We start from the raw sequence: 26,763 nt of genomic DNA, 5'->3' as shown, positions 1-26,763 counted from the left end.
TGTATATGTGTTTTGTGTGCGTATATATGTGTATATGTGTGTATTTATATATTTGTGTGTATGTGTATTTATGTGGTTATGGGCATGCATTGTAATGTGGTTTTTTTTTTTTTTTTGGCTTTTTAAGTCTCTTCCGCTGTGTTTTTCAGTGTTTTTATGAGTGACTGTGGCCAAACCTTCCCTCCTTCTTTCTTTCCTTTCTTTCTCTCCTTCCTTCCCTCCCTCTTTCCTTCCTTCCCTGTTTATCATTCCCCTTTTCTTTCCCCTTTTCTATCTTTCTTCTTTACCTGTTTCTTTCCTCCCCTCCCTTGCTCTTTGGTTCCATCCTTCCTTCTCTCTTTCCTTCCTTCCTTGCCTCCCTCTTTCTCTCTTTTGTTCCTTCTCTCCTTCCTTCCTTCTCTCTTTCCTTCCTTCCTTCCCTCCCTCTTTCTCTCTTTTGTTCCTTCCCTCCTTCCTTCCCTCTCTCTTTCCTTCCTTTTTTCATTTTTCATTTCCTTCTCTCCTTCACTCCTTCTTTCCCTCCTTCTCTCCTTCCTTCCTTCTTTCCTTCCTTCCCCCTTTCTGTGTATATGTGTTTTGTGTGTGTATATACACATATATGTGTGTGTGTATATATTTGTATATGTGTGTTTGTGTATATATGTGGTTTTGCGCATGCGTTGTAATGTTTTTTTCTTTCTTTTTTGGCTTTTTAAGTCTTTTCTGCTGTGTTTTTCAGTGTTTTTATGAGTGATGGATACTCGTTGGCCTGAGAGGTGTATTCTGTCCAAATTTGGTGTCAATTCGTCCAGTGGTTTTTGAGTTATGTTAATCCCACAAACAAACATTACATATATATATATTACTTACTTTACTTAGGCGATCCCTCGTTGGACGAGTAAGATGGTCTTCCATCATGGGTTTCCTTGTGGGTCCGCATGTGGCTGTGGAGCCCTATTCTTGCTCTGCATCTTCTTCCGCAGTGAGGGCATTGGTTTCCAGGTGGAAGGCGGTCCCGGTCGGGGTTGGCTTGACGCGCCTTCCTCCTGGCACGTTTCTCTCTTTCACCCTCCACTCGTGCCTCCTCGAATTCTGCAGCACTGCTGGTCACAGCTGACCTCCAGCTGGAGTGCTCAAGGGCCAGGGCCTCCCAGTTCTCAGTGTCTATGCCAGAGTTTTTAAGGTTGGCTTTGAGCCCATCTTTAAATCTCTTTTCCTGTCCACCAACATTCCGTTTTCCGTTCTTGAGTTCGGAGTAGAGCAACTGCTTTGGGAGACGGTGGTCAGGCATCCGGACAACGTGGCCTGTCCAGCGGAGTTGATGTTGGAGGACCATCGCTTCAATGCTGGTGGTCTTTGCTTCCTCCAGCACGCTGACGTTTGTCCGCTTGTCTTCCCAGGAGATTTGCAGGATTTTCCGGAGGCAGCGCTGATGGAATCGTTCCAGGAGCTGCATGTGACGTCTGTAGACAGTCCACGTCTCACAGGCATATAGCAGGGTTGGGAGGACAATAGCTTTATAGACAAGCACCTTAGTATCCCTACGGATGTCCCGGTCCTCAAACACTCTCTGCTTCATTCGGGAAAATGCTGCACTTGCAGAGCTCAGGCGGTGTTGTATTTCGGCGTCGATGTTGACTTTGGTGGAGAGGTGGCTGCCAAGGTAGCGGAAATGGTCGACATTTTCTAATGTTACACCATTAAGCTGTATCTCTGGCATTGGAGAGGGGACGGCTGGTGACTGCTGGAACAGCACTTTGGTTTTCTCGATGTTCAGTGACAGGCCAAGCTTTGTGTATGCTTCTCCAAAGGTGTTGAGAGTGGCTTGTAGATCTTCTTCTGTATGAGCACAGACGACATTGTCATCAGCATACTGGAGTTCTATAACAGATGTTGTTGTGACCTTGGTTTTGGCTTTCAGTCTGCTGAGGTTAAATAGCTTGCCGTCTGTCCGATAGATGATTTCCACTCCGCTGGGAAGCTTCCCATCAACAAGGTGTAGTATCATGGCGATGAAGATGGAGAATAAAGTTGGGGCAATAACACATCCCTGTTTGACACCCGATTCCACCTTAAATGGGTCACTTTGGGAGCCATTGCTGTCCAAGACTGTTGCCATCATGTCATCGTGGAGGAGCCGCAGGATGTTCACAAATTTGCTTGGGCACCCGATTTTTTGGAGGATGGTCCAGAGAGCGCTGCGATTCACTGTGTCGAATGCCTTTGCAAGGTCGATGAATGCCATGTACAGAGGTTGGTTTTGTTCTCTGCATTTTTCTTGGAGCTGTCTTGCAGTGAAGATCATGTCCACGGTTCCTCTGGAGGGGCGGAAGCCGTTCTGGGATTCTGGGAGGGTGTCTTCTGAGAGGGGCAGAAGGCGGTTTGCAAGGATTCTTGCGAGGATTTTTCCAGCAGAGGTTAGAAGGGAGATACCTCGATAGTTTCCGCAGTCTGTTCTTTCCCCTTTTTTGAAGAGGGTGATGATGGTGGCATCCTTGAAGTCTGCTGGGATTTTCTCGGTCACCCACACTTTTTCTATGAGCTGGTGGAGTTGGTGTGTCAGCGCAGGTCCTCCCTCTTTAAAGATTTCAGCAGGGATCCCATCCGGTCCGCTGGCTTTGTTGTTCTTTTGTTGCCTGATGGCATTGCTGACTTCTTCCAAACTAGGCAGTGCTGCAAGCTCATCCCTGGTTTGTTGTTGCGGGATTTGTGAGAGGACCTCTTCGGCCACACTGGAGCTGCGGTTTAGGAGGCTTTGGTAGTGTTCTTTCCAACGTAGTGCAATTGACTTTTGGTCCTTCAGGAGTTTGGTTCCGTCTGATGAGCGTAGAGGCTGTATGCCATGGTTTCTTGGCCCATAGATGACCTTTGTGGCTTTGAAAAATCCTTGAGCATTATGGGTATCTGCCAGGTGTTGGATTTCTTCAGCCTTCTTTGTCCACCAGATGTTCTTGAGTTCTCTTGTCCTTCTTTGGACCTCAGCTTTTGCACTGGCGTAGATCTTTTTCTTAGCAGCACAGTTGATGTCTCTCTGCCATGTTTGGAAGGCTTTCCTTTTCTTGTCGATTAGCTGTTGGATCTCGATGTCATTTTCGTCAAACCAGTCTTGATGTTTCTTGGCTTGGTATCCAATAGTTTCTTCGCAGGCTTGGATGATGGAGGTCTTCAGTTTGTTCCAATGTTCCTCAACATTTTCGGGGTGTGCTGTGGGTAGATGGTCCTTGAGTGCTGTTTGGAGATGAGCTCGCCTGGAGGGCTCCTGAAGGGCTTGGGTGTTCATTTTGCGCCTTGTCTTTCTTCCTTGGAGTCTGCGCTTGGGGGCGATCTTGATAGCCATCGTGGATCGGATTAGCCTGTGGTCGGTCCAGCAGTCGTCAGCACCTGTCATGGCTCTTGTGAGGAGTACGTCACGGCGGTCTCTGGCACGTGTGATTACATAGTCTAAGAGGTGCCAATGCTTTGACCGGGGGTGCTTCCATGATGTCTTGAACTTGTTTTTCTGGCGGAAGAGCGTGTTGGTGATGACAAGGTTGTGCTCCGCACATTTGGTGAGAAGCAGGATGCCATTCGAGTTGCTGTTTCCAACCCCGTCTTTTCCTATGGTGCCTGGCCACAGGTCGAAGTCTCGCCCGACTCTTGCATTGAAGTCCCCCAGGAGAATGATTTTGTCCTCCTTAGGTATCCCCGATAGGACAGTGTCCAGCTGATAGTAGAATTTCTCCTTGATGTCTTCATCAGCGTCTAGTGTTGGTGCATAGGCACTTATGATGGTTGCCCGTTGGTTTTTGGCAAGATCAATTCGGAGGGTGGAGAGTCGTTCGTTGATGCCAGTGGGTGCTTCGGACAGATGTTTCATCAGATCATTTCTTATAGCGAAGCCAACTCCGTGCATTCTTTGGTCTTCTTCGGGCAGTCCCTTCCAGAAGAAGGTGTAGCCTCCTTTTTCTTCCTTCAGCTGTCCCTCTCCTGCTCTCCGGGTCTCCTGAAGGGCTGCTATGTCGATGTTGAAGCGTCCCAGCTCCCTTGCGATGATGGCAGTTCTGCGTTCGGGGCGTTCACTGTCACTGTTGTCCATCAGTGTCCGTACGTTCCACGTACCGAAGTTCATTTTTCTTTTTTGGCCGCAGGATGGTGACCCCACTGGACGCGGCAGTCCAGTCAGGGATAAGTGAGGCAGACTATGTTTAGGGCACCTTTTCTAGCCCCCTCCCCGTGTGGGGTGAGCAGAGTGGGTCCTAAAAAGGGCTGCTCAGTCGCGGATACAGCTGCCGAACTACTCAACTGCCTCGGACCTTGAGGTAGAACGACTGAGTCCGTACCCACCGCCCGTGTGCCAGTCTGTGACTAGGGGCTTCCAGATTTCACAGTCCTGCCCCCGTCGCCACTCGCTGATCGCCATGGGACTTTGGTTGCTTGGTTTTTATTTTCTTTGGAAGACGCCTGTGCGTGGGTTTTTTTTAATGTGTGGAGGTCAGTGCACAACTGAACAACACACAGTCTTCACAGAGTGAGGTTCCCCTGGTGATGTAGTTTAACACAATGACCATGGCTTCTCAGTCTGTTGCAGCCTTCTTCCGCCTTCGCAGCCGTTGTAACATGTGCCATGTTATCCTCCGCCTGCTCCGCCGTTGAGGTCTTTGGGTCTTCGGACTGTGCTTGGTCTGGGACCTCCCCCGCGGCCACTCCTGGGAGTGCAGGACTCCAGTTGTTGTGCCCACAGGTTCATCGGAACACGCAAGCCCCCTCACCACGACAAGGTGACAGTCCATCGAGGGGGATATATATATATATATATATATATATATAGAGAGAGAGAGAGAGAGAGAGAGAGAGAGATTAAAAAAATAATATATTGGGAAGACAGAACTGATATTTGAGGAGTCATGACATTCTCATACAAAAAGAAAAACAAATTAAATGCCTGCTGTGTTTCCTGCTAGTTCACCAAAGTAAAATGCCCAGTTTTCTCTATATCCATTTGGGTTTTCTCCTGTTAAACTCCTGCCGTCACAAATTCTGTCTTTCTTACCCAGATAACTTAGTTTAAAGTCTTCCTGATCAGGTCTGCGAGACTCTTCGCAAAAAGCATTCCTGCCAATCTCTGTGAGGTGCAGATCATCCCTGCCAGAAGCACAATTTCATTAAACTTCAAACCATGGTCCAGGGAGCCAAATCTTTCCTGTTGTCACTATCTGCAAAGCCAGATATTCACATTCAGATATTCAGACATGATCCTTCTCTCCCTTCCTAGGACATGTCCTTGATTCAGTCTTAATTTTGCTAAAGTAATGCTCCCACTGACCAATTTACTCAAGTCCAAACAAGACGGGGAAAGGGAACAGGAAAATTAAGCCAAACCTGTACTAATCTGAATAGAGTGGGTTGTGTAGTGCCAAAAGGCCATTTAAAATGCTTATTTAGCTCAAAATCTATTCTGAAACATCTGGATCAGCCATTTCTGATGTAATAATAATAATATGATACTATAATTATATATTTATATTACATGGAATATTACTAATAATCTATATAAATAAAAATGTAATGTTTGTTTGTGGGATTAACATAACTCAAAAACCATTGGACGAATTGACACCAAATTTGGAAACAAGACACCTATCAGGCCAACAACTGACCATCACTCATAAAAACACTGAAAAACCAAGCGGAAGGGACTTAAAAAGCCAAAAAAATATATTTAAAAATACATTACAACGCATGCACAAAACCACATATATACACGCAAACACACACACACACACACAAAACACATATACACAGACTGGGCCACAGCAACGCATGGCAGGGGACAGCTAGTATTGCAATGTAATGCTGTAATACAATATAGTAATATTTAATACTGATATTGTATTATTCTAATATAATATATTGTATGTATATATATATATATATATATCTTGTAAGCTGCTCTGAGGCCCCTTCGGGGTGAGAAGGGCGGCATATAAATGTAGTAAAAAATTGTGCAATAAGAACCAAAGAAGTGAGCAGAGTGTCTAATAATAAACTTTATTTGTATCCTGCCACCATCTCCCCAACGGGGACTCGGGGCGGCTTACATGAGGCCAAGCCCAACAATGCAACAACAAAATAAAATCAAATGGAACAACATAATCAATTACATTGAACATAAGCTATAAGAATACTACAACCAGTATAAAATTACAATAAAATAAAACCATTCATGACACAGAACAGTGAGCGGGCCGCATGTACAGATTAAAATACCGTATATTCTGGTGTATAAGACTACTTTTTAACCCAATAAAATCTTCTCAAAGTCAGGGATCATCTTATATGCGGGGTCGTCTTATACACAGGAGTAGTCTTATGCACGGGAGTAGTCTTATACACGGGAGTAGTCTTATAGAGTGAGTGCTGAAACCAATCGGATTGGAGAATCTGTGGTTGCCGCATATGGTGGGGGGAGCTCAAAAATGGCAATGGGCGCGTCCCTGACGTATGCAGCAACTGTATGAAAGCATTAAGGGCGACGCTGTACAAGCGTCGCCCTTAATGAAGAAAATCCATTCATCAGGATTTGTGGACTTAATGCATTCCCGATGGTGAGGTGAAGGGGCACCTCACCAGGAAGGTGTAAGTGAAGGGCGGAGCAAACTGCAGGTGTCCGAGGCAACCGGAGTATGGAAAAAAGAGATAGAGTGGCTCTGGGCCCAGAAAAACACAACTCTTTTACCTGTCTGGCCCACCCTTGTATCCTATGACCATACCTCCTCCTCTGCCTCTCATATCTCGCTCCTGAAGACTGCAGTGAAGCGGTGCAGGTGCGCATGTGCGAGATCTGAGAGGCAGAGAAGGAGGTACAGTAATAGGAAAATTACCTTATTGAAATCAAATCTGATGCTTTTAAAAAATTTATTTGGTGTGTGTTGGAAGAGGGGTAGTCTTATACGGCGAATATATCCCAAACTCTATATTTTAACTGGAAAAGTTGGGGGTCATCTTATATGCCCAGTCATTTTATATACCAGAATATACGGTACTAAGGATAAAAACAGGTGGTGAGATAGCAGTGGAGCGAATTATTTGTGAGGGAGAAACTCTTCCAAGATGGGGTTGAGAAAAGGACCTTTGTGTAAAGGGCGGGGGAGGTGTGCACTAAAAACAAACATTGAGGGTGAATGGTGAGGGTGAAATATAAATTTATGGAAACTTAATCTCCTTTGATATAATTTACAAAAAGAAATAAAGAAAAAAGACATAGAACACTACTTGGGAGAGAAATATTAAGTGACTGTTACAGAAATGTATAATTTTGCCTGAGGAAGACTAAAAAAGTCTTTACCCAATATAAATTTATATTTCATACCTGTTGATTGATTATTGACCTATACATACTATTGTATTTGTGGGTATAGATTACTTTGGTGGATAATCAGAAACCCATTTAATTTATCAAAAGAGGCTGTAGCCATGGAAGTCGCTTTGGAAGTGTTGAGACATTTCCTTGAAGAGGGAACTTTGAAATGCAATGTTTATACTGACCACCACAATTTAGAGGTGCTAAAAAAAGTCCAAGACAGATCTGCCAAATTATTTTATAAGTTCAATTTTGAACTGAAATATTTTCCAGGCAAGAAAGACTTTTTGGGGGACTCTTCATCAAGGCTGTCTCAGCATGAGGGTCAAAGGGAAGAGATAGTGGACGCCCCTTTCACTCCTTAGCTGCTGAAACCTGGTGTGCTGTTTAGGGGGCAAGCAAAACAAGAGGCGTAAAGGTGTCCAATTCCATTTATCAAAGCCTGAAACAAGCTGTAGATCAAGATGAATGGATACAGAGCCACAAGGGGGAGCTAACATTGCAAATGATCTGTGGTGTAAAGAAAATTAGATCTACATACAGAAAGACATTTAAGAAAGATGCTACACCAGTGCCATGATGTAAAAACAAAGGGACATTCTGGCTTTGTTAAGACTTTTGCACTTATTCAGGAAAAATTAGCTTTGAGATGGACTGTCCAGTGATACATTTCAGAATGTATGCTTTGTGCTGTGGCTAATAGGGAAAGGGGCAAGCTGTGAGAGCTGCTTCAACCATTACTGACCCCATTCTAGCCTTGAAGAGCATATTAATATAAACTTTAATGTAGATTTGCCTCTGAGCCATTGAAAAACCATCATCTGGGTGGTGACAAATTTGGTTTTCCCTTGACATTAAGTCTAGTCGTATCTGACTCTGGGTGGTGGTACTCATCTCCATTTCTAAGCCAATGAGTCGGCATTGTGCGTAGACTCCTCCAAGGTCATGTGGCCAGCATGACTGCATGAAGCACCTTTACCTTCCAGCAAAAGTGAAATTATTATTATTATTATTATTATTATTATTATTAAACTTTTATTTGTAGCCCGCTATCATCTCCCGAAGGACTTGATGCGGCTTACAAAGGCCAAGGCCGCAACAACACAATAGCATAACAATACAATTCAAAGCCTATTCATCTATTTCCATTTGCATGTTTTTGAACTGCTAGGTTCGGGAGGAGGAGGACGGAGTATAAATATATGAAATAAATAAATAAATAAGTTGGTAGGAGCCGGGCTAACAATGGGAGCTCACCCCACTCCCTGGATTCTAACCACGGACTTTTCGGTCAGCAAATTCAGCAACTCCGTAGTTTAACCTGCTGCGCGATCAGGGCGCCCTATGTTCTCTAAGCAAATCCATTTTATTGCATGCAACATCATACCAACAGCCCCTCCATTTGCCAAATGGTTTGTTGTCTATGTGTGCAAATTACACAGCACACCCCACAAGGTCCTTTCTGATTGCAGCATCCAGTTTCCGAAAGCATTCCTAAGGGTATTGGAGATAAAGGAAGGTTATGAACACTACCTTTCACAAACTAATGGCCAAACTGAAAGAATAAACCAGGATTGGACATTACTTTCATTGCTGGGATGATTACCTTTTGCTGAAATGGCTTACAACAGTTCTGTGCATTCCAGTCCCCCTTTGAAGCTGTATATGGCCAGAACCTTTAGGCATTGCAGAGCCTTGAGATCATCCAATCTGATCCTGTGACACTAAACACACAACACCAAAACAGCCTGGCCTTGTGTAGTGGTGGCATTGGGAAATGCCAAATAGAGATACACATTTTATGCTGATAAAAAGCAGGAAGCTAATTGAGACTTAAAACTGGGACAGTCTATGTATTTATCTAATACTTGCATGTTTTTAAATAATCAACAACTATAAAAAATAGCTCCCAAATATGTAGACCTTTTGTTATCAAAAGATCAATCAGTCCTGTGACTGCTGAACTGGGTCTCCCAAAGAACTGTAAATATGTTCCCCCAGTGATCTGAGAGATCCAGAATTGCCAACAGGATTATACTGTTCCCATTCCATTCTCATAAGTCACTTACCCAAAGTGGTGTCTACCTAAGCTGAGATCAGATACCACACAGGAAATGGATCATTCTTCTCCTAAGTTTTGCTTGCCATCAAGAATAATAGAATCATAGAGTTGGAAAAGACCTCATGGGGCATCCAGTCCAACCCGCTGCTAAGAAGCAGGAAAATTGCATTCAAAGCACCTCTGACAGATGGCTTTCCAGCCTCTGTTTTAAAGCTTCCAAAGAAGGAACCTCCACCACACTCCAGGGCAGAGAGTTCCACTGCTGAACGGCTCTCACAGTCAGGAAGTTCTTCCTAATGTTCAGATGGAATCTCCTTTTGATATCACTTCAAAACCAGGTTATAATTGTCTAAATCCTGATGAAATAGTGTGAAGGTGGATAAATATGCCAAAAATTAATAGATTATGAATTGTAATATCAACATCTCCTTTTGATATCACTTCAAAACGGGGTTATAATTTTCTAAATCCTGATGAAATAGTGCGAAGGATGATAAATATGCCAAAAATAAATAGATTATGAATTACCTCCTTAGATAAAATTGTATGTGATTGAAGAAGATAGATGCATAGATTAGTATTTGTTCAAGATGGATTGTTTGATATCTTAAACTTCTGCAGTGGTGGTGGATTCTTTTTCTTGCTTGAAATTATATTTTTTGGAATGATGGAGAACAAAATGGGAAGTTTAGTGTTTAAAAGACACATGGCATAAACTGAGGATGGATGGACTAGACTGAAGCACAGGCTTGAGGCTCTCTTACTGCATTATCACACAGGGCAAAAGAATTGTTCTAGTACACTTCTGCTCCAGTTCACCCATGGAGCCCTACGCTGTCCATCATACAATGTAGGATGACTTCTGGTGGCGCTCCATGGGTGAACTGGGGTGGCAGCAATGGTGGGACGCTGCCGCCAAAAACATGGAAACTGTCCCATATTCTGTTAGGAGCAATGGGGCTTAGGTTTAATGGCGACGCTTTCCCACATGGTATGGGAAAGTGTCAGTTAGCGACCGGATGTCAGGATTGCCCCTCTGCCACCTCAATGACACCCAAATTCATCATGGGGGCTGGCAAATCACAACACCAAACTTCATCAATGTGATGAAGCCCTGAGTGCTTTCTTTGCAATTGTGATTGACAACCAATAAAAGTTTATTTCTCTGCCACCACCATTGCTAAGTGTCAGCCCAGGAGACTAATGATGATTGGGTCTCACTTAATGCAATTCTAGCCAACTATCAGACTGAACTATCAAAGGCTTGTTATGACCAGTGTGAATTATATGTTGCACATAAATTTGTCTGCATCCACTTCAAAGTAAATGCCATATTTGTGACAAATTTAGAGATGGATGCTGCTAAGAAAAGACAGAACTAGGTCCTGTTGTCATGGATACTTCTCATTTTTTAAAGCTCTTTCAAGGGATGACACCAACAGCATGCTTTTGAAATTAGTCAGAGACTCAAGGCTGGACATTGTTTTTGGGTAGCAGCTACGATTAACCCCCATTCAGAAATTATGTGGCTTCAAATATTTGAAAGGAGTGTTGATAAACCACTATAAAAGTGGCCTACTGAAATACTTCCTATTCATTGGGCTGCTGTGAGGTTTCTGGGCTGTATGGCCATGATCCAGAAGCCATAATGCTTCTGGAGTGGTCAATCCCGCTGTTTAAGGAGCTCCATTGGCTGCCGTTCATTTTCCAGTCCCAATTCAAGGTGCAGGTTATCACCTATAAAGCCTTAAACGGTTTGGGACCCGCCTACCTTTGTGACCGCATCTCCTTCCACAAACCTGCATGCTCCCTCCGATCCTCGGGGTAGGCCCTCCTCTCCCCTCTTCCTCTGTCCAGGCACGACTTGTGGGAACAAGGGGGAGAGCCTTCTTCGCTATGGAACTCGCTACCTGGTGAGATTAGGCAAGCCCCCAACCTAGCAGCCTTTAAGAAAAATCTAAAGACTTGGCTTTTCCGATGTGCCTTTGGAGAGTGACCATATATTTCAGTCCTGTTGTTTCACCTACACTGTTCCCCTCATATTGCACTTTCCACCACCTTATTGAAAGTCTAATTCCACTGTTCAGTCCCCTATGAGCTCCTCCCCCACAAATGTACCTTTTCATTGCTATCTCATCCAGTGTTTTATCATTTTATGTCGTGCATTTGGCTCACCCACTGTGTTTTATTTTCCCTTATGTTATTTTGTACTGTTTATTTTACTTGATTGGTTTATTTATTTTATTGTGATGTTATTTTGTGGTTTATATTTTATGTTGCTGTAATGTATCACTGGGCTTGGCGTCATGTAAGCCGCTCCGAGTCCCCTTTGGGGATATGGTGGCGGGATATAAATAAAGTATAAATAAATATTATTATTATTATTATTATTATTATTATTGACACAAAAGCACAGTATGTCACAGCAAACGAGATCTATATGCTGGATTTCGTATCACAAAATCACAAGTCGAACACTTCCCAAGCGTCTAGGACCGTGTGATGTATTTTCGAATGATGTGCGCAGATCCAAGTAAGGTGGCCTTTTGCAGTTGACAGATCGTGATTTTGTCGATGTTTATTGTTTCCAAATGCCAGCTGAGATCTTTTGGCACGGCACCCAGTGCGCCAATGACCACTGGGACCACCTGTACTGGTTTATGCCAGAGCCTTTGAAGTTCGATTTTGAGATCTTGATAGCGGCTGAGTTTTTCCTGTTGTTTTTCCTCAATGCAAGGAAATGGGTGCCACTTTGTCAAGGTGGGGGGCTTAACTGCTCCAAGGATGCTGAGAGCTGTACTGGCAGTTGTGTAACTACCAGCAGGTACAACCATGCCAGAGAGGTCTCAGCTGAGGAGTGGAACCAAGAGAATCTAACCCAGAGGTCCACAAACTTTTTAAACAGAGGGCCAGGTCACAGACCTTCAAACTGTTGGAGAGCCAGATTATGATTTGGAAAAAAAATGAATGAATTCCTATGGATTGTTGTAGGTTTTTTCGGGCTGTATGGCCATGTTCTAGAGGCATTTCTCCTGACGTTTCGCCTGCATCTATGGCAAGTATCCTCAGAGGTAGTGAGGTCTGTTGGAACTAGGAAAAAGGGTTTATATATCTGTGGAATGACCAGGGTGAGACAAAGGACTCTTCTCTGCTGGAGCTAGGTGTGGATGTTTCAACTGACCACCTTGATTAGCATTTGATTGCCTGGCAGTGCCTGGAGCAATCTTTTGTTGAGAGGTCCTTTGTCTCACCCTGGTCATTCCACAGATATATAAACCCCTTTTCCTAGTTCCAACAGACCTCACTACCTCTGAGGATGCTTGCCATAAATGCAGGCGAAACATCAGGAGAAATGCCTCTAGAACATGGCCATATAGCCCGAAAAAACCTACAACAATCCAGTGATTCCAGCCATGAAAGCCTTCGACAATCCCTATGGACACTGCACATATCTTATTTGTAGTGCAAAAAAACACTTAAAACAATACAATAATTAAAATGAAAAACAATTTTAACAAATATAAACGTATTAGTATTTTAATGGGAAGTATGGGCCTGCTTTTGGTGATGAGATAGGATTGTTGTTGTTGTTGTTGTTGTGAGCTTCCAAGTCGTTTCAGACTTAGGTTGACCCTGAGCGAGGGCCGGGTAAATGACCTTGGAGGACCGTATCCGGCCCCCGGATCTTAGTTTGAGGACCCCTGACCTAACCCATTAACACTATGGAGAAGCAAACCAAAACAAAGTCTATACTGGCTCGGTCGACGTCCAGGATAAAAAGGTGGATGCTGTTGATTCTGGACATCCATTGACAAGTGGGCTACAGAATCAAAATACAAATTAACCATCACAGAAGCGGCAGATATATACAATGCCGGAAAACCACACTATTATTATTATTATTATTATTATTATTATTATTATTATTATGAGGTGCCAGGTGCATCAGAAGGAAGGATCCTGGGAGGGAAGCCTAGGTAGAGTTGGACAACGAACGCTATGTGTGAAGCCAAGTGTTAATGGTTTTCCTTCTCTTTTCTCTTTCAGATACTGGGCATGGCTTTTTCCATGACTCTCTTCCAACAAATTCACAGGACTGGTAAAAAATATGATGCCTAAACCAATGCATTTTAAACACATCAGCACTTCTGTCTTGCCATTGGGGGAAAACCACCCTGAAAAAAAAGAGGATCAAGCGTTGTCCTACTTGGGCCTCCATCCCATCAATCCCTGGACTTATTTTTTGTTTCTTCTCATTCACCATTTTGCCAAAGAGGAGAAGAAAGCTACTGAAAAGAAATCACACCGATCCAGAGATCCACCTTTTAAACAAACCCTAGTATTATTTAAGGAATGGTTTTAAGTAGCCTGTGAATTCTATACAGACTTATCTGGGAGTAAGTCCCATTCAACTAAGTGAGACTTATTTTTCCAAGTTGATGTGCATAGGATTGCATTGATACGATATTAATCTGTGTTAGACTTATGAGGGTAACCTATGTTAACTTCTAGAAGGAGCTCTTTGACGCTTCTCTCACAGATCAACAAATTGCTTTTGCCCAACATGATGCATGGAGACTTGAAAAGAAAGCTACTCAGATGGAACTGCTTGGATTGAGTTTTGGGGGTGGAGAGAGGTTAACTTTTTCTATCTTAATGTGTATTTAGTAGCCTGATTTATAACTTTTTACTGTGTTCTTCCCTCTTTTTTCCTCATGCTTTTCTCCCAGTTCTACTCCGCAGTTTTTAAAGAATGCCATTTTTAGAGTTTGTTATTTAGAACTAGAACGAAAGATGTAGCAGTTTCTATTACAATTATCATAGTCTTTTCAGCCGAGCCCTGATGTGATACAAATAGACTCTGGGATGGACACCTGGAACTTTTTAGATATACAATTAAGACTGTAAGTGGACACCTTGAAATTGCAATATAGAAATGAAGCAAACATGCCTATGCCAGAATTGGCCGCTGCCTGCCGGGGAGTAGTTTGTGACCAACATTATGTGGAAAGGTCCTGAGTCCCTTGAAAGATCCTGAGAGCCTTCAAATGTACGTGCTACTTCTTTATTCTTGGTGTCTTACAACACTATTAGAACTGCATACATTTGATGCGGTGTGCATTAGTAATCGGGATTATCCCTCTGTTCCTTCCAAAATCCGGGACTGAGTGAAAGGTGGCTTATCAGTCCTTATAACTAACAGGCACTTCTGTGATGCTTAAAAGAGTGACCAAGCTTTGTTCTTCTGAGATACTTGTCACATAAATAATAAATGAATAAATGAATAATTCCTGTGAGCTCAATTTACCCACCCATCCCCTCACAGTTTGCCCACTGTGTCTCCTATTCATCCACCGCTGTCAATGAGGATAGCTTAAGCTCCATTTAATATATTTTCATTGTTCAATCGCCTAAAATTGCAGTGTTATAACAGAATGTTTTGCTCTCAGCAGAAATGCGCTGTTGCACTTTTGCTACAGTCATTGCTTTGAAGATTTATCCCTCCAATCAGTAGATTTTCCCAGAGCTTCAGGCCGAAAATAGTTTTGTCTAAAAGTGGCTGATTATAGCTTTTGCCAAGATCCTATTCACTGCTGGGAGAGGGTAAAACACCACTGGTACACTTCCATCTCTAGTTCAATGCATTTTTGGAGCACTTCATGGCCAATTAGTAACAGAAGGTCTCTCAACCTCCCAGGAAAATACTGCGAGATCATCACTGAATCAGTATTTTACGCCTTATGTGTGCCCTTGTGTCTTCCAAGACCTCAAATCCACAAGAGCCACAGAACACGGGGGTACTCACATTGAAAAAATATAGTGCTATTAACTGCCTTATTTCCATCCAAAACCTCAGTTTCTGAGTCTGGGTCAGGGACTAGGAACTAAATGCTTTTCCCTAAATTATAATAATAATAAAACTTTATTTATACACCATTACCATCTCCCCAAGGGACTCGGTGCGGCTTACATGAGGCCGAGCCCAAAGTACATCAACAGTAAAAGCAATAAGAAAACAATGTATTGTCGAAGGCTTTCATGTTCGGAATCACTGGGCTGTTGTAGGTTTTTTCGGGCCTCTAGACGATGGCCATATAGCCTGAAAAAACCTACAACAACCCAATAAGAAAACAATCAATACAACAGTTAAAATAAATCTCATAAACAAAAGTAAACAATAAACAGTAACAATAACAACAAGCATTTAAAATCTATGGCTGGGTCAAATGCAATAATTTAAAATTAAAAAAAAATTAAATTGCCAAACCCAGTATTCCTTAGGATGTAACTTTGGCAACTAAAGTGAAACAACAGCACTATAATTCTGTAATTTGAATTTACCTTCCCATTTGTGTGGGTAAATTGTGGAGTGCGCACTGCCTATAGGCTCCTCTCTTTACTTACCAAACTATAGGTGTGTTGACAGGTAAGCCATAGAATCCAATGTAGGTAGCTTTTTACGTCTTCAGAATCTATATAAATAAAAATGTAATGTTCGTTTGTGGGATTAACATAACTCAAAAACCACTGGACGAACTGACACCAAATTTGGACACAAGACACCTATCAAGCGAATAAAAAACACAGCAGAAGGGACTTAAAAAGCCAAAAAAATTACATTACAACGCATGTACAAAACCACATATATACACAAATATATGCACACATATACACATATAGACAGACTGGGCCACAGCAATGTGGGGCAGGGGACAGCTAGTGGCTTAATAAAATCCATTTGAGCAAGCCTAAGTTTACACCCTAGACCAGGGGTCCTCAAACTAAGGCCAGATACGGCCCTCCAAGGTCATTTACCCGGCCCTCGCTCAGGATCAACATAAGTCTGAAATGACTTGAAAGCACACAACAACAACAATCCTATTTCATCAGCCAAAAGCAGGCCCACACTTCCCATTGAAATACTAATAAGTTTATATTTGTTAAAATTGTTCTTCATTTTAATTATTGTATTGTTTTAAAGTGGTTTTTGCACTACAGATAAGATATGTGCAGTGTGCATAGGAATTCATTCATGCTTTTTTCAAATTATAATCCGGCCCTCCAACAGTTTGAGAGACTGCGACCTGGCCCTCTGTTTAAAAAGTTTGAGGACCCCTGTCCTAGACAAAGCTTCAAATGTGAAGGAAAAAAATCCCCGTCGGCAGGGATTCACCATTATTTATATTATATAAGCCACTGTTCCTTGGTTGATTCCATTCTTGAGATGATTCTCAGTATTATCTTTTCAATTGCTTGCATGTCTTTTTGTTTAGAAAAATAATGATTCTTGTAAAATCAATATATAACTTTAAAAAAGGACAAACATTTTATATAAATCCGTGCTAGCTAATGCCAATATTTAAAAATTGGTCAGTCATATTTAGTCACATCTCCGGGAATGCAGCAGTTTAGCATCTACATGATGCAAAAGTGAGTATTAAGAGCAGTCTTGATTAGAAAGTGCCATAGCTAAAGCATGCCTGCCCATCACTGACACTCTTGTAGCCTCAGGCAGAGAAGGTCCTCAGAGGAAGGCCTCTAATGATGATCCCAAGCTGTGAGTCAGCTCATGATGGGAGAAACATCTCTGCAAATATTGGGGTCATGAGCCATGTAAAACTTTCAACACATACCATAGACATGAGCCTGGAAGCTGACATCTGATAATGCTACCAGCCTGGAAGCTGACATCAGATAATGCTACCATCCAAGTAAGAAGCGAGGTCATATGATCAGACTGGTAGTTGATTTAGCCATTGCATCAAGTGCTAGCTGCATTACTGAACCATTCTTTAAAGCCAGATCCACATATAGTGGCACCCCCGGTGGCACAGTGGGTTAAACCGCTGAGCTGCTGTACTTGCTAAAAGATCACCAGTTCGAATCTGGGGAACGGGATGAGCTCCCGCTGTTAGCCCTAGCTTCTACCAACCTAGCACTTCAAAAACATGCAAATGTGAGTAGATCAATAGGTACAGCTCCAGCGGGAAGATAACAGTACTCCATGTAGACATGCAGCCACATGACCTTGGAAGTGTCTATGGACAATGCTGGCTCTTCAGCTTAGAAATGAAGATGACCACCAACCCCGAGTCGGACACAACTGGACTTAATATCAGGGAAAACTTTTACCAACCTACCACATATCGTACATGGCAGTAATTTATGCTAGGGATTGCCAGTGTAGGCAGCTAACCTATCTCTGTTCAAAATTAATGTTTCAGGACCACAAAGCTGGTATGACACTCCTCAGGATGGAAGGCACCTTTGCCTCAAGTGGCAGTAATGGATCCAATATTGGCCCCAAGCTATGTACCCACTCATTCAGGAAGAATGCAACCCTTTCTAGAACTGCTTGAACACCACTTACCCCATCAGAAGGAGAGTACCCTGGTCATGTTTGGATTCAGCCTCAAGTTTTGGCCACCAATCGTTGTGGCCAAACATAAGTTCAGTACATCCCATGCTTCACTGGCTGAAGACGAAAATGAGAAAGAGAGCTGTGTGCCACCAAGATCATAGAAGAATAGTTAGAAGAAACTACAAGGGCCACCCAGTCCAACTCTCTGTCATGCATGTACACAAAATCAAAACACCTCCAACAGACACCACCACACTTTGAGGTAGTATATTCCACTACTAAACAGCTCTCACAATCAGGAAGGTCTTCCTAATGTTTAGGTGGAATCTCTTCCTCTCTTCCAATGCTCCATGTCCTAGTCTGTAGAACAACATAAATCAAGCTTGCCTCCACCTCAACGTGACATTCTTTCAAGTATTTAAACATGTCTATCATGTCCTCTCTCAACCTTCTTTCCTCCAAACTAAACATAACCAGATCCCTAAGCTGCTCCTCATAGGATTTCCAAACCTTTGATAATTTTGGATGTCCTCCTCTGGACACATTCCAGCTTGTCAATATTCTTCTTGAATTTTAGTGCCCAGAACTGGACACAGTATTCCAAGTGAGGTCTGACCAAATCAGAATAAGAGTGGCATGCTTACCTCAACCAAGACACTATACTTCTATTGATGCAGCATTTGCTTTGTTAGCTTCCGTATAGAAGATGGAAGCTGTCTCCACTCAATGTTTCATGGGACCTTATTCCAGGGCCAAGTCAGAGTGTTGAATTCTGGATGGATTGACCATAGGATGATTTTTACCGTTAGCTCCCTGGCAACGTCATAGGAGGATAGGAGTCCTTACTGCCAGCCCTTGGACCACTGTTGAGGGAGGATGGAGTCCTGTTTGGCGGTGCCAGTGCCACTGGATGGCCACCTTGTAGGCCTTTTTTTGTTCCCATCATAGCAGCAACCAGCGTAGCAGGCTGGTGGCCATCTCATGTTGTCCAGATGTTGACCAGGGTGCCTTAGCAATGCAGGATAGAAGAGCGAGAGGGGAGTACCCCTATGTTTTCTCCGATTACTCTTGTCCCCAAACAAGGTCACTCCAGGCAATGAGTGATGGCTAGAAGACATGTTGCACCCACTCGTTACCGACAAAAACGGGAGGGGGTTGGTTCGTGCCATCTGAGTCTGGGGAATACAGTATGGCTGTGTAAACAGTTCTGTCTCAGAATCAACCCAAATGTTTACATGGGCCATATATGACACTTAAACCTACATCCTGAAATCAGTGCAGTACTGAAAATAACCTAGACCCATTTGTATGCTTCTCATTTACTGCAAACCTTACAGGGAATGTCCAAATTTGTGGTTTCAAGGGAGTATTGTAAATCCCTCATGAAATATTTACACAGCTGAGAAGTAATATTGGACCATCCCTTGAGCATCACTCAATTGCTTTGCTCCTATATAATTACCCCAGGGATGCTTGCTATAAAAACAAGCACATTTCTCCTTATTTCTTGAGCTATTCTTGACACATTTTTCATCCACATTCTAAATTTTCAGCATAGACCTAAACTTAACCTTGTTGCAAATGTCCAAGTACAGAGACAGATTTCACATACTACCTCACCATAGTGGCTCAACAGAGTAAGAAAGAAGCAATGGAGTGACTCCTTGCCGCACGAGCCTTTGGCTTCTCAGCTGTCTTTTGTGTTTCCCCTTCTGTCTTCCCTTGCCTGGGTTCTCAGCATGTTTAGATGTACTATGTATATCTGTAGCTGTGTTCGGTTCTTCATAAAATATTATTTGGTGAAATAGAATAGCCGAAGAATGGCAGGTATATACCACAACCTAGACATAAGAGCTAATCTTTCTTTCCAGTATAGCTGCAGTGATGGGCGTTCCCCTCAAATGAGCTCCCGATTCATATTCCATTTTCAAGCTACATAAGGGTTGCTTACAAATTTCTCCTCATTTACTTTTGAATTCTTTCACCAATACAATAAGGGACCATACATGAGAGAAGCCCTCTATGATATGTTCAGGATTACAGTAGATGAATAGACAGGATTTCTGTCAGGAAGCAAAAGTTGCTGCTACGTGTAGGAGGTTGCTTCTTCAGTTTTGTTTTTTTGTTCTGGAAGAGGCGGAAAGAGAGGCCATGAACGCTTTCCATTTTTGTTTTTGTTTTTCTTCTTAAATTTTATGTCACATCGCTACCTCTTCTCATTTTTGCCAGATTTAATTTTCGTTCAGTACAATTAAACCAGAGAATCCCATTCCTTGCAAAAGACACCTTTTAAAAATAGTTAATTTAGAAAGAGAGAAAATTGGGAACAGCTACATTATATATCTAAAAGTTGGTCTCTGATTAACCTCATCACACTGGCCGCTAGAATTACGATGTGTCTTGGCAAATCCGGCAAATGTTCGTCAGTCATCAGTTGACATCAGATTATAAAGACAGTCATTCAACCGAGAGCGAATAGCGATACTTGCTTTCATTAATCATAAGCCAAATGTGATGTTATTAATTACTCAAATGTTGTATTTCATTATTCTATTTTCACTTGACTTAGCCAAAGGTTTGTTGACCGAAATAAAGGCTACTGATGTCAACTGATGCAAATGTTGTCGGAGGCATGGGGTATTTGTCACCCCACGGCTCTCGGGAAGCTGATCCCATGGGGGAAACGTAGACAGCGTGGCTTCCTCCTGCGCAACATGTTAAGCCTCCCATGTTCCCGCTGCGGCGGCATACATCAGTTGAGCTCTAGTTGATCCACAGAGCCCTGCTGGAAGTTCCTCTGTGTCATGAGACTCCGTGGATCAACTAGGGCTCAGCTGATGTATGCTGCCAAAAAAAGCCCTATCTGATGAGGGAGTAAGTAAAAGTAGATCACAATATGTTCCCACATTACTTGATTCAGCTTTATTTCTATGTATTTGTTATTGCAGGCTAATTACAGCAGGGCTAGATGGCATGTTTTCAGTGACGGCCTACAACAGACTTGAAATTAGCACTTGTCTATAGCATGCTTCAATTCTTTTTGCTTTGAGGCAGAGCCTGAGATAGGGATAGTACGAGATTTGAATGAAAAGTAATGCCTCCACCTTCGTAACTCAACAGATGGCAGTACTAGTATGCAGCAGGTACTGGCTTATTCAGTAGACTCTCCTCTACAGTTCCATTTTGGCGGGAAGCCTTAGCATTGAACGGTTGTGTTGTTAAAGTGTGAAGTATTGAACCCTGCACAGACGGTCAGTCAATGCAACTTAAGCAACGTGCAGTCAATTAATTCTTGACAGCACAAGGTGTCACCCCAAAGGAGATTAATCAGAGAATGCAAGCTGTTTATGGCGACTGTGTTGATATGAGTACTGTGTGTCGTTGGGTGAGTAAGTTTGAAGATGTTGAGGTGGGAACATCTGACTTGCGTGACAAACAAGGAGTAGGATGCCCTGTGACAGCAACTACCAAATTTCACAAGCAAAACGTTGACAAATTGATTCAGAACGATCGTCGTATTACTCAGAAATTTCAAGCATAATCAGCATTTCACAAGAATATGCGGGTCACATTATTGCTTTGTTTGGCTATCAGAAGATCTGTGCACGATGGGTAACCAGGATGCTGATGCCTGAACTGAAAGCGCACAGACTTGAAATTTGCCAGGAACTGTGACGGCTTCAGAAAACTTGTTCATCATTGGCAGAAATGTATCCAATTGTCTGGTGATTATGTGGAAAAGTGAATAGTGGTAGTTAAAGAGCACATTCTAAGGATTACTTCTGTGTTTGATTTATTAAAATATTCCCATCCAAACCCAAGTAATGAAGGTGGAGGTATTACTTTTCATTCAACCCTCGTATGCTTATGGGCTGCTATAACCACTAACAGAATAGTCTGCTGATCAACATGTTGTGAACACATTGCACTCTTCTATTCCCCTCCTTCTTCAGACCAGAAGCAATTATCTCACCACCCAAGGCTTCGGCAAAGAAGTACTCAGTGACACACATATCATTATTGTTTCTTTTCAGAACTCTTCTGGTCAAAGGATCAATGAGCCTTTCAGGTGTATTTATTTTCAAGGAGAAGAGGGATTTATAATGAGGTTGCTGCTGGTGGAAATCCCATGTTCTTTGTCATTCATATCCAATTTCAACTTTATATGGTTGAAGTCAGTGTTATTTACCTCCCAGTAGTGCCAATTTGTGGATCATGTGTTCCAAATGACCTGTCAAAGGAGTCATTCACATGTTTTCTGTGAGCCAGCTTTTCATCAGAGGAAAACAAGAAGCAATATATGTCAACAGTCTATCATATATATGAATATGAATATGAGAGAGAGAGATCATGCATAATTGATGTGTGTGTTGATACATTGGATCATAACCATTTTCTGTGATTATTGATGTTTGGCATTTTGTTGTTTTTTAAGGGAAAGAAATGTACATGTTAATGTGAAGATAGAAAAAGTCTGATGTGTTGACAACCAACAGCAGCTCCACCCATTGTAAACATCAGTAGACCTCTGAATAGACTGGCGATGTGAGTCAGGGAATCCTAGTCCCTTTATAAGCAGAATTGTCCAGTAAATTGTAGTGCTGCTCAGTACTTTGGTCCTTATGGTATCCTTTAACTACCAATGCCTGGACAATGCCATGGTTTTTACATTGCACTTGTATGTCAAGTGGCACATCTCACTTTGTTGATGTAATGAATCAAAACTCTAGTTTTAGGTGTGCTGTGTTGGCCTACCAACAAGGGCCTATGTGGCAAGAATATATTTTTCCATATAAGAAAATCTCGGAATACATCTATGCTAAAAAAAATAAGTGTAAGAGGTTATTACAGATATGTCAGAGCTATTTTCCCTGATGGAGTTATTGCTGTATAGAAGAAATTCTATACGGAAGGCGGTTTGGCTATGCATTTCAAGTGATTCAACCCAGAAAAAATATTTTATCATCTCACTAAGAGTTAGTCTTTGAATCATATATAGCAGGCTGTCTCAAATCCTTATTTTTGTAGACAAAGCACAAAGTACATTTTAAGAATCTAGAGCACATAGATATTTCCTTAACATTTCTGCGTTTTCAGCACAGTATTAAATGGTTATCATCAAATCCAGACTATGTTACCAAGAAAGAAAATAGGAAATGGCCATTGTTACCTTTAGATGTGATAATTAATTATACCTGCCCATATGGGTAATTGATTTCATAGGGGAGAAACAAGGTAGGGGAGTTCACATAGAGGAGTTGTCTATGCACATCCCATTGATAGTAATATCCTTGCATTGTTGTCTTCCTCACCAATAGGGAGAGGGAAGATGGGAGGGGAAATAGCTCTACTTTATATAAGAAGGTATTGGACTGTACTTCTATACTATCAAGTTGGTACATAAACCAAGAAGCAATACTGTCCTTAAGCTGAACAAAGCCAGCTATGTTAAGGTGGGGAAATAATTATACTCTCTGGTATATATCTTATCATACTAATTACTCTATAGCTGTTTGGTAAAAGGTATATGGACTCAGTTTATTTTCAGATTGTACATTTTTGTTTTGCATTGGACGTGTGGTGCGTGGCTGGGTGGCTGTGCATTCCCCTCATTAAAGAAGCACCCAATATTGTTTTGATTATTAAATTACACAATTTTTAGCATGTTTTTAAATAAAATCTGATATTACGTAAATATTTTGAGCATATACAAATGTTGATTTATGTGGCATTTCGCATTCCCATACATATATACAATCTAAGTTTAGTTAACATATCAAGCTTTCCAACTGGTTTATTTTTAAACAGTTGTTAAGACTAAGGAAGGAGCCAGCAGTGGGTTAAAGCACTGAGCTGCTGAGCTTGTTGACTGAAAGGTTACAGGTTCGAATCCAGGGAGCAGCGTGAGCTTCCGCTGTCAGCCCCAGCTTCTGCCAACCTTGAAGTTCGAAAACATGAAAATGTGAGTAGATTAATAGGTACTGCTCCGGCAGGAAGGCAACAGTGCTCCATGCAGTCATGCCGGCCACATGACCTTGGAGGTGTCTACGGACAACGCCGGCTCTTCGGCTTAGAAATGGAGATGAGCACCACACCTCAGAGTTGGACACGACTGGACTTAATGTCAGGGGAAAATAATAAATCATAATAAACCTTTATTTATACCCCGCTACCATCTCTCGAAGCCCCCGGTGGCGCAGTGGGTTAAAGCACTGAGCTGCTGAGCTTTTTGATCGAAAGGTCGCAGGTTCGATTCCAGGGAGCGGCGTGAGCTTCCGCTGTCAGCCCTAGCTTCTGCCAACCTAGCAGTTTGAAAACATGCAAATGTGAGTAGATCAATAGGTACCGCTCCGGCGGGAAGGTAACGGCGCTCCATGCAGTCATGCCGGCCACATGACCTTGGAGGTGTCTACGGATAACGTCGGCTCTTCGGCTTAGAAATGGAGATGAGCACCACACCCCAGAGTCAGACATGACTGGACTTAATGTCAGGGGACTACCTTTACCTTTTACCATCTCCCGAAGGACTCGGTGCGGCTTACAAGAGACCGAGCCCAAATACATCAGTAAAACACAACAACAGTACAATAATAAAAAACTCATAAACAAAGCAAAAAACATAAACAATAACACCACGGTGCATTAAAACCTGTGGCAGGGCCAAATGTAGTACTTAAAATCTTTAAAAATGTTGGGCATGATCAGGTAAAATAGGCTAGATATTTTAGGGATAGGTGGAGCGTGCAGGCAATTCTAGATCTCTAGTAAAGTGCATTTGGGACATATTGCTTGGAGTTTCCTTATTCTGGGAAGGCACACTGGGACAACCACGTTTTCAAGCTCCTTCTAAAGACTGTCAACGTTGGGGCATGCCTGATGTCCTTGGGGAGTGAGTTGCAGAGTTGAGGGGCCACCATCGAGAAAGCCCTGTGCTTCGTCCCCCACCAATCACGCTTGCGATGCAGGTGGGATCGCGAGCAGGACCTCTCCAGATGATCAAAGAGCTTGTGTGGGTTCATATACAGAGATGCGTTAACGCAGGTAGGCGGGTCCCAAACCATTTAGGGCTTTGTAGGTAAGTACCTGCACCTTGAATTGGAACCGGAAAATGAACGGCAACCCAACAGGAGGGTTGACCTCTCCCTGTAAGGAGCACCAGTTAGCCTGGCCGCCGCCCGCTGGACCAATTGAAATTTCCGGGACGTTTTCAAGGGCAGCCCCATGTAGAGTGCATTACAGTAGTCCAATCTGGAGGTGACTTAGGCATGGATCACCCTGGCCAGATCCGTCTTTACGAGGTACAGTCGCACTTGGCGCACGAGTCTTAGTTGAGCAAAGACCCTCCCGGCCAACGCCTGAGCTTCAAGCATAAGTGAAGAGTCCAGGAGGACACCCAAAGTGCGGACCTGTAACTTCAGGGGGAGTGCCCATCTCAAGTCCTCCCTCCATGATGACGTCCTCTTTTTATTTACCAACGGGCAAGGGGGGTACCCATCACATGTTAAATTGGACGATTTTACACGTTTCTATGCAGGGAATTGAAAAAGATGCCAATTCCCAATCGATTTGGGAATCATGGGGGAAACCCTCACTTTAGAACCAGCAAAATACCCGGAACACACAGTTCAAGCTTGCATCATGTGATGGGCTCCATGGGTTGCTGATTCTTAAATATGTAGAAATTCTGATTTTATTGTGTGTGATGAAGTCCTAAATGATGGATTAGTGAAAATGGATTTGAGTATTAAATGTGTTTGGATATTTGGCTAGGAAGGATGAGCACAGTTTGAAATGTTTGTTTTATGAGTGGTTGCTGAGCTCTTGGCATACAACAAAAGCACAGAATCCAAATCTGCCTATATGGGTCTGGTTAGCAAGCAAGATTCCAGGTTTAGAAACTGTAGGTTTTCACACTTCCTTAATTTACACATACTGTGGATTTTAGAATAAAGATTCCTGCCTGTCAACCAGAATACTGAAGAAAAGACAAAATAGAGATAATAATAATAGAATCATAGAATCAAAGAGTTGGAAGAGACCTCATGGGCCATCCAGTCCAACCCCCTGCCAAGAAGCAGGAATATTGTATTCAAATCACCCCTGACAGATGCCATCCAGCCTCTGTTTAAAAGCTTCCAAAAAAGGAGCTTCCACCACACTCCAGGGCAGAGAGTTCCACTGCTGAACGGCTCTCACAGTCAGGAAGTTCTTCCTCATGTTCAGATGGAATCTCCTTTCTTGTTGCTTGAAGCCATTGTTCCGCATCCTAGTCCCCAGGGAAGCAGAAAACAAGCTTGCTCCTTCCTCCCTGTGGCTTCCTCTCACATATTTATACATGGCTATCATATCTTCTCTCAGCCTTCTGTTCTTCAAGCTAAACATGCCCAGCTCCTTACGCCACTCCTCATAGGGTTTGTTCTCCAGACCCTTGATCATTTTAGTCGCCCTCCTCGGGACACATTCCAGCTTGTCAATATCTCTCTTGAATTGTGGTGCCAATAATAATAATAATAATAATAATAATAATAATAATCTTTATTTATACCCCGCCACCATCTCCCCAAAGGAGACTCGGGGCGGCTTACATGAGGCCATGCCCATCAATACAGAAACACAATATAACACAAAAACACAACAGAAAATCAGGAAAAAAATAACATAAAATACAAAATGTAAATATACAGCACAACAATATAAAGTCTGAACATTAAACCACTAATAATGAACACAATCGACAGGGCCAGTTCAAAGATTAAAAATTTTAAAACACTGGGAGATAGGACAGTGTAAAATATCAGGAAGAGGATCCGGGGGATAAGGTAAGAGTTCATTGCACAAACCAGAGAATAAAGTGCTTCTGAGGACATTTTATGCAGAGTTTGGTCAGGGATTATCATACATTCAGTTACTGAAGGCACATTGGAACAGGCAAGTTTTCAGACTCCTCCTAAAGATTTCCAGGGTGGGGTCTTGCCTAATATCTCTGCGGAGTGAATTTCAGAGCCAAGGGGCCACCACCGA

The 26,763-nt window shown here is 42.6% G+C and overlaps 1 protein-coding gene across 4 annotated transcripts in view; it reads left to right on the top strand.

The window, feature by feature from the left end:
- The window catches only part of TSPAN9 (tetraspanin 9), a 186,981-nt gene extending 163,544 nt beyond the window's left edge, over nt 1–23,437 (top strand). For all 4 annotated transcript variants that reach the window (XM_060778078.2, XM_060778075.2, XM_060778076.2 and 1 more), the window contains one exon: nt 13,428–23,437. In XM_060778078.2, the coding sequence (XP_060634061.2) occupies nt 13,428–13,499 (72 nt within the window). In that variant the 3' untranslated portion in view covers nt 13,500–23,437. The remainder of the gene's footprint in view (nt 1–13,427) is intronic.
- The last annotated feature ends 3,326 nt before the right edge of the window (nt 23,438–26,763 follow it).

The sequence above is a fragment of the Anolis sagrei genome, chromosome 5 (genome assembly GCF_037176765.1).
Source record: "Anolis sagrei isolate rAnoSag1 chromosome 5, rAnoSag1.mat, whole genome shotgun sequence".
Lineage (NCBI taxonomy): Eukaryota > Metazoa > Chordata > Lepidosauria > Squamata > Dactyloidae > Anolis > Anolis sagrei.
Note: the sequence above shows the minus strand (reverse complement) of the source record. Positions and strands in the feature narration are given on the sequence as shown.